The sequence below is a fragment of the Zingiber officinale genome, chromosome 1B (assembly GCF_018446385.1).
Source record: "Zingiber officinale cultivar Zhangliang chromosome 1B, Zo_v1.1, whole genome shotgun sequence".
In the NCBI taxonomy this organism is placed as follows: domain Eukaryota; kingdom Viridiplantae; phylum Streptophyta; class Magnoliopsida; order Zingiberales; family Zingiberaceae; genus Zingiber; species Zingiber officinale.
In genome coordinates this window covers 144188363-144202456 of record NC_055986.1, presented here as the reverse complement: position 1 = coordinate 144202456, position 14094 = coordinate 144188363, and the positions used below count along the sequence as shown (strand labels likewise).

Sequence of the window (14094 nt, the reverse complement as noted above, 5' to 3'; positions counted from 1 at the left end):
TCCTATACACTACGGGCGAAACGTCATGTGTTTGTGTGCGCTACAGTGATCTAAGCTATTGACGAGTGGCTCATATTTGGATGAAGGCTAATGCGATGGATGCTATGGAAGAAAAATCTGTTAAGATTTTTTGTAATAAAATTCTGCGATGATTTTATATAACAAAATTTTGTTACGATTTTTCATAACAAAATTCTGTTACGATTTTTCATAATAAAATTCTGTTACAATTTTACCGGGTCTGGGGTTTATGTACTATTTATAGGGATCATTGTAAACATATTGTATAACAATAATCATAAGAATTATTGAATGTGATTCTCTTATGTAGAGAGAATTCTAATAAAACTTTGGCCGTTTTTGTGGAGTAGGCACGCCGCCGAATCACGGTAACTCTTCTTCTTCTTCTTCTTCTTCTTCTCCTTCCTCGTGTTTGCTCTCCTTTTGTACATCTTTGTTTTGTTGCGCCACGCGATCTCTTTCTCTCTTCCTCTTCTTCTGCATTAGAGGTTGAGAGGTGTTGCCCCCCTTCTTTGCGCAACAATTGGTATCAGAGCTACAAGTTTTGACGGATTTCTTCAACATGTCAGGGACGACTTCTGTGAAGTTTGATATGGTGAAGTTTGACGGAACTGGGAACTTCAGATTATGGCAGAGAAGGGTCAAGGACTTATTGGTGCAATAAGGCATGGTGAAGGCGCTAGGAGAAAGGAAATCGAAAAGCATGAAGAGATCAGTTTGGGAAGAACTTTAGGCAAAGGAAGTGATAACAATCAATCTTTGTCTTATGGATGATGTGATGTAGCATGTCATAGACGAGGAGTCACCGATGATAGTTTGGTAAAAGTTGGAAAGCTGGTACATGTCAAAATCATTAACAAACAAACTGTATCTTAAGTAGAAATTATTCAAGCTGAAGATGATAGAGGGAACCGATCTGAGCCAGTACATCAACATATTCAATCAGATTGTAAGTGAACTGAAGCAGGTTGATGTGAAGATCAAAGACGAAGACAAGACGTTGATGTTGTTGAATTCTTTACCTTCATATCATATATACGAGAATTTGGTTACTACTTTGATGTGAGATAAAGAAACTTTTAAATTGGAGGAGATCATAGGTGCGTTGCTAGGTTTTCACCAAAGGAAGAAAATAAGCGATGAAGTTTCTCAGGAAGAAGGACTTGTGGTAAATAGCAACTAAGAGTGTGGTAGGAGCAAATCTCGACATGGATCTGACGACAACAACAACAATAAGACTCGTTTTAAGTCGAGAAGGAAAAAGGTAATCATATGCTACAAGTGTGGATGCAAAGGTCATATCAAGAGAGATTGTCCAAAGATAAAGAAACATGTTGCAGAGAATAAAGGTAGTTCAGCAAAATCTGCAAACATAGTTGAAAAAGAAAATTCAGAGAGTGATGATGGAGATATGCTATCAGTTATGTCGATTTCAGAGCAATTGGTGGATGCATGGATCTTAGACTCTGTATGTTTATATCACATGACTTCAAACAAAGAGTGGTTTGACACCTATAAGGTAGTGGATTATGGTTCAGTGTTGATGGAAAATGATGCGTCATGCAGAGTTATCAGTATTGGAAACGTCAGAATTAAGATATTTGTGATCAGAACCTTATGTGATGCCAGATATATACCAGAGTTAAGGAAGAACTTGATCTCACTAGTCACACTTGATATTATTGGTTGTAATTACAAATCAATGAACGAGGTGATGAAGGTCAACAAGGGAACTCTGACGATAATGAAAGGACAAAAGGTAGCAGGAAACATCTACAAGTTGATAGAGATTACAGTTGTAGGTGGAGTCACCTTGGTGGAGTATGAATCAGACAGTACTGTCTTGTGGCATATGCAGCTAGGGCATATGGGTGAACGTGGTATGATAGAACTTCACAAGAGAGATTTGTTGAAGGGTGTCAAGACATGCAAGTTTGAATTTTACAAATTCTGTATTCTTGGGAAACAGAGTAAAGTGCAATTCAAGATGACAACAAATAAAATGGAGGGGATTCTGGACTATGTACATACGGATCTCTGGGGACTAGCTAGTGTAGCATCATGTGGAGGGCACTTGTATTTTATGAGTTTTACTGATGATTTTTCACGAAAGGTCTGGGTATACTTTATGCGTCACAAGTCAGAAACTTTTACAAAATTTAAACTGTGAAAAACTGAAGTGTAGAACCAGACCAAAAGGAAGATCAAATGGCTTAGGTTAAACAATGAGACTAAGTATACAGATTCAAAGTTTCAGGAATTTTATGAGCATCATGAGATAATGAGGCAATTCTCGGTTTGTAGGACACCTCAGCAGAATGGGGTGGCGGAAAGATTGAACAGGACAATCATTGAGAAGGCAAGATGTCTCAAGTTGAATACAGGGCTTACAAAGAATTTTTGGGTGGAAGCGGTAAACATGACATGTTATTTCATTAATAGATCACTAAGGACATCACTAGAAGGCAAAGTATCAGAGGAAGTATGGACAGAGAATCAAGTAAATTACTCTCATATTCGAGTTTTTGGATGTCCAGCTTATATGCACATATCTAGTGAGGAAAGATCAATACTGGATGCGAAGTCAAAGCAGTGCATTTTTCTTGGGTATTAGAAAAGAGTTAAAGACTTCAAGATTTTGGATCTTAAGGCAAATAAGGTGGTGATTAGTAGAGATGTGGTGTTTGACAAGAAAACTATGCTACACGTACTCAGGAAGAGCAAAAGAAACACCACAGAGCAACATGGAGAAAGATATTATGCAGATGGAGCTAGAGACTCAAAACTCCGATGATTCTATCTCAGAGTACACGAAGCATCGCACTATAGCTGGTGGCAGAACGAGATGAGTCATAAAACCACCCACCAGATACAGATTTGAAGACTTGATATTTTATACGCTTATCACTAGTACCGGAGATCCTACATCTTTTTAGGAGGCAATACACAGCTCTGAGAAAAATAAGTGGACGGGCGCTTTGACAGAGGAGATGGAGTCGTTACATAAGAACTAAACGTGGGATCTAGTAGAACTTTATGAAGAAGAGAAAGTTATAGGGTGCAAGTGGATATTCAAGAAGAAAGAAGCAATGTCAATGGGAGAAGAAGTGAAGTTCAAGGTTCGGTTGATAGCAAAGGAGTATTCACAGAGAAAGGAGATTGACTATGAAGAAATTTTCTCTCCAGTTGTAAGACATACATCAATTAGAGTGGTGTTATCTTTGGTGACACATCATGATTTACAACTGGAGCAAATGGATATGAAGACGACATTTCTTTATGGAAATTTGGAGGAGCAGATTTTTTATCACAACCTGAGGAATTTAGTCAGCCTGGACAAGAGCGATTGTTTTGCAAGTTGAAGAAATCACTCTATGGATTGAAACAATCTCCTATGCAATTGTACAAATGTTTCAATTTTTACATGATTCAAAACGGATATAAGAGATGTGAGTATGACTGCTGCATACTTGAAGATGAATCACTTATTTTTTTACTGCTATATATAGATGACATGCTCATTGTTACGAAGAAGATGAAAGAGATTGACAAAATGAAGAGACTACTGAGAAAAGAATTTGACATGAAAGATTTGAGAGAGGCCAGGAAGATTCTTGGGATGAAGATTCATAGGAATAGAGCGGCAGGGAGATTATAGTTGTCTCAACGTAGCTATATGGAGAAGGTGCTGGATAGGTTCAACATGAAGAATGAAAAGTCAGTGAGCATACCCTGGCGCATCACTTGAAGTTATCCAGTACACAGTATCCAAAGACAGATGGCAAGATCCAAGAGATGTCAAAGGTTCATTATGCTAGTGCAGTTGGTTGTTGTCTGATGTATGCGATGGTTTGCATGAGACCAGATTTGACGCAAGCAGTTAGTATGATAAGCAAGTTTCTCTCAAATCCTGGTCGGCCACATTGGGATGTAGTGAAATAGATTTTCAGATACTTGAGAAATACAACTAATTATGACATCATGTTTAGTAGACAACCGGAAGGTCCTTTAGTTGCTAGGTATGTAGATGCGGACTATACAGAAAATTTAGATAACAGGAGGTCTACTACAGGATACGTGTTCATTGTGGTAGGAGGACCTATTTGTTAAAAATCTATGATACAATCTATTGTTGCATTGTCTACTACGAAGTCAGAGTACATGGCAGCAGCTGAAGCAGCGAAGGAAGCTTTATGGCTTATAGGGTTGGTCAGAGAACTGGGCGTTCAGTAAGGTAGAGTCAAGTTGTTATGCGATAGTCAGATTGCTATCTATTTGATGAAGAATCAGGTGTATCATGCGAGAACTAAGCACATTGATGTGAGGTTTCACAAAATCAGAGAGTTGATTGCTTCCAGAGAAATTCAACTTGAGAAGGTTCACACTGCAGACAATGTTGCCGACATGCTGACAAAGACAGTGACCACAGAGAAGTTCAAGCATTGCTTGAACTTAATCCATATCTCTAGATATTAGAGGAAGGAAGCCCAGACCCAGAAATCTAGATGGAACTTTATTCAGATACTCTTGTTCTTCGAAAGGATGAATAATCGCTAAGGTGAAGATTGTTGACGGGTGGCTCATATTTGGATGAAGGATAATGCGATGGCTGCTATGGAAGAAAAATCTGTTATAGTTTTATATAACAGAATTCTTTTACGGTTTTTCATAACAGAATTTTGTAACGATTTTTCATAACAAAATTCTATTATGATTTTACCGGATCTGGGGTTTATGTACTATTTATAAGGATTATTGTAAATATATTGTACAATAATAATCATAAGAATCATTGAATGTGATTCTCTTGTGTAGAGAGAATTCTTATAAAGCTTTGGTCGTTTTTGTGGAGTAGGCACGTCGCCGAACCACGGTAACTCTTTTTCTTCTGCTTCCTCGTGTTTGCTCTCCTTTTGTGCATCTTTGTTTTGTTGCTCCACGCGATCTCTTTCTCTCTTCCTCTTCTTTCGCATTAGAAGTTGAGAGGTGTTGGCCCCTTCTTTGCGCAACAATCATATATTATAATCCACTTTATATATATATATATATATATATATAATCTACTGTGGATGAAACGTCGCACGTCTGTGTGCGCTACAGTGATCTAGGCGCCTGAATTGATATTTTTTTTAAAAAATCAACATCTCCTTAAAGAACACTATACCTCGTGAGTATTTAAAATTTTTTATCTTGAACACTATAACTCATGAGGGAAGCCTGAATCATAAAGGAAAAATCTTATTAACTTAAATCTATTATAACCTAACCCCTAAATCCTAAAATCTTAAACCTTAAATACATATAATATACCCCGTAGTATCTAAAATTTTAATCTTAAATACTCTAACTTAAGAGGGAAGCCTGAACCCTAGAGAAAAAAAATCTTACTGACTCAAATCCATTATAACCCAACTCCTATATTCTAAAATTTTGAACTCTAAATACATATAATATATAAAAAAAAACATTTTGATTGAATCCAGATGCCCTGGGTCTGTATAGTCGTGCAACAACGAGTCTGCAGCCTAGCAAACTCGTGTGTATATACATATATACTCTAACACTAAGGTGACATTTGGTTTAGGAGTTTGGGAATAAGCAAATGGATTCATATTTAAACTTTACGTTTGGTTGATGGGAATAAAATTAAAATTTTGAAATGAAACTCAAAAAGTTGGGTATTGATGAAACTCACTTCCTCCCTTCGATTTTGATGAGAATGAAATAAAAATTAAGTTTTGGACAAAAATACTCTTAATATATTTGTTCAAATTTTCTTTTATGTCACTTTCTCTATCCTTATTCTCTCTAATCATACTCTCTCTTTTCTTGTCCTCTCGGATGGGTCTAGTGGCTAGCGCATGAGGTATTACCACAATGAGGTCTGGGGTTCGAATCTCGGCAAAAGTCGAGATAAATACCTCCCTTATGTGCTAGTCACTATTCCAAAGGCTAGTAGCCGCCCGTGATTTACCTCCTTCGTGTTAGCCCTGGGACGGATTGGCGGGGGTTCTGGGGGCGTGCGTATTCGCCTTTTGCCACAATACTCTCTCTTTTCTCGTTATATCATTACACTTTCTCTCTCATCATACTTTCTCTCTCTTCATTCTCTCCTATCACAGTTTCTCTCTCATCACATTTTCTCTCCCCTCATCTCTCTCATCAAGTTTTCTCTGTTATCACTCTCTCTCTTTATTTTTCTCATCACACTTTCTCTTTCATCATGCATTCTCTCTTATCATACTTTCTCTCTTCTCAATCTCTCCCATCATATATTTTTTCTTCTCATTTTCTCTCATCACACTTTCTCTCTCTTTATTCTATCCCATCACACTTTCTGTCTCAACATATTTTCTTTCTCCTCGTTCTCTGTCACCATACTTGCTCCCATCACATTTTCTTTTCTTATTTTCTCTCATTGTATTTTCTCCCTCTTCATTCTTTTCCATCGTATTTTATCTTTCATCAAACTTTCTCTCTTATCATATTTTTCTCTCTCATCTAATTTTTCTCTTATTTTTCTTTAATCAAATTTTTCTCTTATTTTCTTCTAAAGATAAAAAAAAAAGAAATTTTAGTTTATTCCGATAGACAATATTCAACTAATCAAAATTATTTTTAAAAATGATATCCATACTCGTATCCATTCTTATTCTATAATACTATAATTCTTATTTTCATTTCAATTCTTAAGAAAGGACCCAACGTCAACTAAACTTTCGAACATTTAATTCAGTTATGGTTCAAAATTACCATCGTTAGCATCCGCAATTTTTTAATAAAGACCTGAGCTTCTATTCGTCAAATGATAATATGGAAAATGTAAGGGGCTTGTCGCATGAAGAACTATTATTTCTCCACTAAATTTTCAGACATTTGAAGACCCTCCAGAATGGAGAATAAATGCGTTTCTAAATATGAAAAGTGACTTTGAAAATGAAACGGAGAATAGTCGGCAATCTACCCAAGGCCGACTCAGATTTGTGAATTAATGAACAGGTGTATTATATTTTAATATTTACTAAAGAGACCATTCACTCTACTATTCTTCATCTTAACCTTCAATAATTATTAAATCAGTGTCTATCCTCTCACCTCTATATATTATATAATTTCTCTCCCCTTACTCTCTTATGTATATACATACCAACTCTTTTTTTTTTCTTTTATTTTGATACATACATATATACACATTAGATCTAATATTTTTCTAAATCAGGTTCAATATGGATCTAATATTTTTTCATATTACACACAACTTATGTCTGATATTTTTTCATATCAGGTACAATTTAAAATTTTTGGATGATTCTTTCTTATTATATTTTAATATCTCTGAAAATTCAAAATAAATAATGAAACATATTTGAATTCTTACAACCCTATAAATTTATAGAAATAGAAATAAATAGAATCTAAGATCTCTAGGTCCACTAATAGATTTTGATTGAATATACTATTTATTATTTATTTTAAATTTCTAGATATTAAAATGTAATAGGAAGAATTGTCAAAAAAAAAAAAAAAAAAAAAAATTAATATTGGGTCTCAAAATTATATCATGTTCACATACAAAAATATCAAATCTACATTAACTCATATAAAAAAAAAATTAGATATATATTATGCATGATATAAAAAAATATTAAATCCAACGTGCATACATGTATCCACATGTATCCTAAAAGAGAGAGGATGAATCATCTAACCAGTGTCTTCATTTTAATTATCACTTCCTGTGCAAACCAAACAGGCCCAACTTAGGACCCTTCTCTATTCTAGACACATTATTGTATGCGTGTTGAACATCCACTTAGGACCCTTCTGTATTCACCGTGAAAATGGACGTTGAAATCGCATGATAAATGATCTGATTCTAGCTAGACACATTGTTGTATGCATGTTGAACGTTGCAATGATTACAATGAAATTGCACGTTGAAATCACTTCCACACATAAACTACAATTCTAACGTTGAAATCATTTTCACATGTGTAAATTACAATTCTAACACTGCGAGTCCATCCCCGCGTGTATACAAAAATACTTGCATTTTTCTCCGTCTAAAAATTCATCATTGAATAAAAAAAAACAAAAAAAAAATACACGCAAGCAAAATCATGCACACAAGTCTTGCTCTGATACTAATGTTGTATTTTGATGCATGCGAACCAAATCCCTCTCTTATTTTGAATGCTCTTCTCATTCAAAAACAGAGTTTTTCTCTCATCCTCTTCTCTTTCAAACACTTGGACGATATAAACAAGATAAATGGTAAGTGAGCAGTTTTTTTTAACTGCAAGTGCAATTGCAATACTACACTACCAACAAAATATTCATGGCAGATCTATTGAAACACAAAAAATCTTCATTCTACATTTACCAATTAATCCAAAAAAAAAGATAAGGGAAGAGATTGTATTAACTTTTAAATATGAGCAAGATTAATTGTTGTGATAATTAAAATGAGGACACTGGTCAGATAATTTTATAGGTTGAGATGTTTGGTTTGCACAGGAAGTGTTAAATTGTTATTTCTGATTGCATAGGAAGTGATAATTAAAATGAAGGCATTGGTTAGATGATTCCTGTTTTATTAAGTTATTGGACTTGATATGATTCTATATCAGGTCCAACATAAATTTTTTTAATGATTATTGTTTATTATATTTTAATATCTTTAAGAAGTTTAAATAAATAATGAATAACATATTTGAACTCCTTGTAATCCTATAAATCCATAAGAATTCAAATGAGTGTAATCAGAACTCTCTAAATTCACCAGTAGCTTTGAGTCAAAATTCACTGATGAACTTAGAGATCTCTCTGATTGCACCCATTTCAGTTTCTATGGATTTATGGGGTTACAAGGAGTTCAAATATAATATTCATTATTTATTTTGACTTCTCATAAATGTTAAAATGTAATAAGGAAACATCACAAAAAATCTCCAAGTTGAACCTAATATGGAATCATAGCAAACCCAATGTAAGTCTGATATGAAAAAATATTAAACCTAACGTGTATGTATGCATGCATTCAAAAGAGAGAGGAAAAAGAAAAGAGATCATATGCATATGAGAGAAGAAAGAGATGAAAAGGTCCAAGTGAAAGGAAAGAGATGATTTAACAATGATTGAAGGTTAAAATAAAAATAATAATAAATTAAGTATACCTTTTAATAAATATCAAAATATAATACATATCTTTTGATCAATCCACAAACCTGAGTACATCCTTTGATAGATTACCGAAGAATAATAGGTAGCAAAGGATCAACAAGACTTCTTTCCTCTTATGCCAAAGATGATATATTTAACAAAGGAGTTTTTTACCTTCGTTTTTTCGCATAAAAAAGAAAAAAAAATGATACAAACAATAAATAGACGCATGAACTACAAACTATGCAAATGATGAAGGCATTCCTCTACACAATTGCTTCCAACATAAATCTTAACTTGACATGCATCAACAATGACAGAATGTTTGGAAGTAATATCCATTATAAAAAGAATTGCTGTAGGCAAGAATCAATACAGTGTCACACCCAACTGATGCGTCAAGGTTTAGAGCGTTAAAAAAACATTAATATTGTAAATACTCTTATGTATCATTCATTAAGATCCAAAATATCGCATATAAATATATATAGAATCTTTTGGAAGAAAAGATTCATAAGGGAAAACATGGAATAACTACTACTCATGATCCCTGGAAGAGCTCGTATAAGGTATACATAGATGATAGAACTTTTGGTTCAGGATCCAAACTTTACAAGGTATAAATACCATTACAATTACCACATTGGTCATAATACCAATCATCTACAGGCAACAGGATGTTGCAACGGTAATTTGAGAATCCTGCCATGTTTTGCAGCAATTCAATCTTAACAGTGTAAAATCCCAACAACGTAATGCTTCAACCAAGTAAAGCTGCAAGTGAGATTCACTCGTCCATTATGAGTTTCATCATCACATCATTCCAAGTATCAATAGCTCCAGGCAAGCACCAATGCAGGCAATCATACTGAACTTTCACATTCTTTCCATGCTCAAATGGATGGAAAGTCCTGTAAGGACCTGTGTGTGCATCAGGCCTAAGCACTGAGAGTTGATAAGTGTCCAAGAGTTTCAAGCGTATCCCATTGCGTGTTCCTTCAGCTGCCACTGCCCTGGTGAAAGCATTTAGCTCGATTGTTCTCATGAAGTTGTCAACATCTCTGCCACTGCCCTCTCCTGCTTTGTATGGTTCAGTCCTGTTACAAAGCCCACCACTAAACCACTCACCATATTCAAAGTGATCTGGTGTCCATGTCCTATACATAACAATTGGTTTGTGCTCGGAAGTTTTGATGAAACGATAGAGAGAATTAAGGACTTTGTTATAAGCATACTCAATACTAATTTCTGATAAATTGAGCTTAGGGCAATAGTGGCAGCCAACTAGTTTATTATTCTCCATATAAATTGCAGTTTTTAGAAACCACTGCCCACTAGATATGACAACATAGTCAAAGCTTTTATATTGACTTGTCCACTTCTGATCAAGAGTATCAAGATGGAGTCTATTTACAGACTTTGATTCGCCCTCGTCGTTTTCGAAAATAGCTGCTTTGATGAGGAATGGGCTCCAGATGAGCGAGAGATTGAAGCTGTAAGAGGGAAAGTGCCATTTTCTTGATTTGTATTGTTCATCATGGTAGACCTCAACTGGTTCTTCAACCTAAGGATAAAGGAAAGAAAACATTTCTCATTCTGGAACTGTTCAATTCCAAGACTATGGATAGTTTGTGTTTCCAAATAACACTCTAGCAAAACTAGGGATGAACTCATCAAACTTGCGTCCTAATTGTCTATTGTACTTACATTTCCTGCATAACAATACTATGGCGTAGTTCAATCCTAACACAGTGGTTCTGTAGCACAAGCCTAATTCATAACTCAGCAGGCTAAATCCAAAGTTAATACAATGAATGTGATATAAACATCATTAATCATATTGTAGTAGGTAATGCTTTGTCAGTTTCCAAGTATTTTTACAAGAGAAATCTTGAAAAGCAAATGAACGACAAGCTCATTGTACTTTACATTGGTCATTCTCTACTACAAGTGTTCTGATAACATTATCTCTTATGCTGTATTAATGCTGAGAAATCCATTCAATCAGCAAGACAGTACCACAATGAACACAAATAATTCTTGTGCTGGTCGCACGGAATGGTCATGACATGGTATACTAGAATGTGAGCAGGGAAAAAAGGCTTGATCCTATCAAGCAGAAAAAGTAAGACATGAGAAATTCAACAAAATTTAATACCTGTGAACCAAGGCAAAGCAAACCTGAACAAGAACGTGTAAATCCTTGAACATACCAGCTATAGGCTCATAATGTTAAAATGGGAAAGAAGCTAAGGTAGGAAATTACATGTTTACGTGGTAACACTGCCACAGCTTAGGATTCATAGACACCTGGCATTAGGATGTAGCAAATAGAAACCATTACAGTATATTAGAATTTAGAAGGTTGAATTTGGTTGTTGCCTTCTAAGCTATTGGATATCCAAAACACACTAACATATCTAATTCTGCTCCAACCAGATCATCTAAAATTTGTGCTACTTGTCACAGACTCCCCGTTAAACAGATTGAAAATTTTGTTTAAACTAAAATTTCAAGACATGCTAAACTAGAAGAATATGTAAAGTTCACCTTTGAGAGAAGACAAATCAACGACTGTGCTTGGTTGCGAACAATTGAATCACCAACTAGTGCCCAGCTTTTGTTCTGCATAGTGTCCAAAAACCTCTTCGCGTTGAATGGAGATACATCACAATCATGTGGTTTCCACCTCCAAAATAGATACCCGGTGTCATGGCGCCCATTCTTCATACAGTTTTGAGGAGGTTCTATAAAACGGCAGCTTTCATTTGTGTATGTAGGTCCTGAAGGATTTGGGATCCATTGCCCAGTAAAAAGATCACACCTATCTGCATTATATTGATAACCCAATTAAATCATCGCAAATGCTAAGTTATAAGAATTAAAATGAACATCACAGAAAAGAAAAGAAAAGTAAAGTTATCAGCTAATATTATGTTACTTAAGACTGAGATTAATTTTTTTGACACACAATTCAAGTTTCAAATTACATACTTAGCCCTAACCGCCATTGCTTAACATGGAGAAAGTAATAGGGTTATTAAGAATCATAAGTATTTAGTTCAGTTAACTCCAGTTAATTCAAAAAAAGTCCAAATTCTATGAAACTCAACACCAAAAGCAACAATTTCTAGAAAGCTGGGATATGCACAGATACCAATATATACTAATAAGATGAATTATTGATCAGGGCACAGTAACAACATTTGACATAATCAACAAGTGATTTTCTTCATTTTATTTGTTACTTTACATTCATATCTGAGATTAGATCTCCATAAATTTAATACCTGGTTTAGAAACAACTTGTTCTTCATCAACTGAGAAGCCTAAGTTCGTAGATAATGATCCTGTAAATGATGGTCATTGTTAGTTGATATCAGAGAAGGGCAACCAATTTATGTAAAACATATATGTATAATTAGATAAAGTAACTTCTAAGTTTGCAGGTGAAAGTTCTCAGAACAAACAGGTAAGTCCAGGGCATAGCAGCTACTTTCTCATTTAGTTCTGGGGTTCTCGTCAGCATGACAAATTGACAATGTAAACAATAGTGGTACTTACCAGTTTCCTTCAGTAAATCATGCTGATGAGAACCCCAGATCTAACCTACCATCACAATCAACCAGTATCAGATTCACGTGACCTAACCACTGACACAGTTAGCTCTGTGTAAGATCATACGGTTGGTAATTGGTAATGCCAAGGTCATTAATTTTCAATATATATATATATATACATTTGTTCACTAATTGGTGTTGGACGACAGACACTATGTAGAGATCCCTTTTCCTTCGGATCAATTCTTCAAGAACTGAGGTAACAGGAGGAGCTCAACTGTCACTATCAAAACCAAGTTTTCACATAGTAGTTTAATTTTTAAAAATCTGGAACTCATTCGCAAAATTCAAAGACAGGGAAGGGAATGAGAGAGTGGTTGAAGAGGAGAAGGGGGTTTGATTTAAAAAACAATAATCTTTTCCCTCCTTGAGAACAAAAATAGAGAAATATAAAGCCTTCATTAAACACAACAGCCAGAACACTGGTTAAAATCGAGGGAAAAAAAAAGGCTCTTCGCTACAAAACTATAGATCTTAACACTGCAGTGCTAATTTCAGTTTAGGGTTCAAGAAACCACGGAGATCGGTTCATTGGCCTTGATCAAAAAGAAAAAATGCCTAGAAACATCTCATTTTCCATATTGATTCGATCGGCGTTGCGATTTCGCCGGAATCAAAGCCCAAATATAGCAGATCTTTAGAATGAGGTTGGAGACAAAAAGGAAAAAAAAAAAAAAAAAGGTTTGTCACCTCCGTCGTCGTCTTCAAGACCGAGGACATCGGCCGCCATAGATTCCGCAGATGCTTCTCTCTCGGCCTCGTCGGCAGGCGACACCGGCACGGGATGCAACACGTCGGAGCGGGAGAAGAGGAGGCGGAAGGAGAGGCCGGCGAGGATGGCGAGGACGAGGAGTTTGACGACGACGTGGTTGCTCTTGCGCTGGAGGGCCGGCCACGGCTCCCAATCCGTCGTCATGCCCCCTTCCCGATGATCACGGAGGGGAAAGCGAGAGTTGTGGGGGTGAAGCAGAAAAGCGTCGTTACCAAGAGGCACAAAGTAGCGAGCAGTGAAAGAGAGGCGCGTAGTCACGGCAAAAGAGCCATTTTTATTATGGTTCTTCACCAACGCACAAAATTAACGCCATCAAAACAGTCCTTAAAGCATAGGTCAAAAAAGGAACATGCAACTAAATTTTATTTTTTATACAGAAAAAAAATATATTAAAAAAAAAGTGATTATAAAAAGACAAGAAACACTAACCTAATGCATTCCACATGAATAAAAGTGATTGTTTGATTGATAGATTACAAAGGAATCTTTTCAACATATGCTTAAAAAATGAGTCTAGAT

The 14094-nt window shown here is 35.5% G+C and overlaps 1 protein-coding gene across 1 annotated transcript; it reads right to left on the bottom strand.

Moving 5' to 3' along the window:
• Positions 1–9590: 9590 nt before the first annotated feature.
• LOC121983161 (protein trichome birefringence-like 23) lies at positions 9591–13857 on the bottom strand. Its single transcript, XM_042536124.1, has 4 exons — positions 13494–13857; positions 12474–12533; positions 11734–12011; positions 9591–10747 (listed from the first exon to the last, which is right to left on the bottom strand). The coding sequence occupies exons 1-4, from the start codon at positions 13717–13719 to the stop codon at positions 9971–9973; spliced, it is 1341 nt and encodes a 446-aa protein (XP_042392058.1). The 5' UTR covers positions 13720–13857; the 3' UTR covers positions 9591–9970.
• Positions 13858–14094: the final 237 nt, after the last annotated feature.

What these genes read in the sequence shown, in the direction of transcription:
- LOC121983161 (XM_042536124.1), bottom strand. Translation starts at nt 13,719, where the DNA reads ATGACGACGGATTGGGAGCCGTGGCCGGCCCTCCAGCGCAAGAGCAAC. An exon ending in TCTTGAAGACGACGACGGAG is followed by an intron (nt 12,534 to 13,493) that starts GTGACAAACCTT and finishes CATCATTTACAG; the next exon opens with GATCATTATCTACGAACTTA. An exon ending in ACAAGTTGTTTCTAAACCAG is followed by an intron (nt 12,012 to 12,473) that starts GTATTAAATTTA and finishes AATATAATGCAG; the next exon opens with ATAGGTGTGATCTTTTTACT.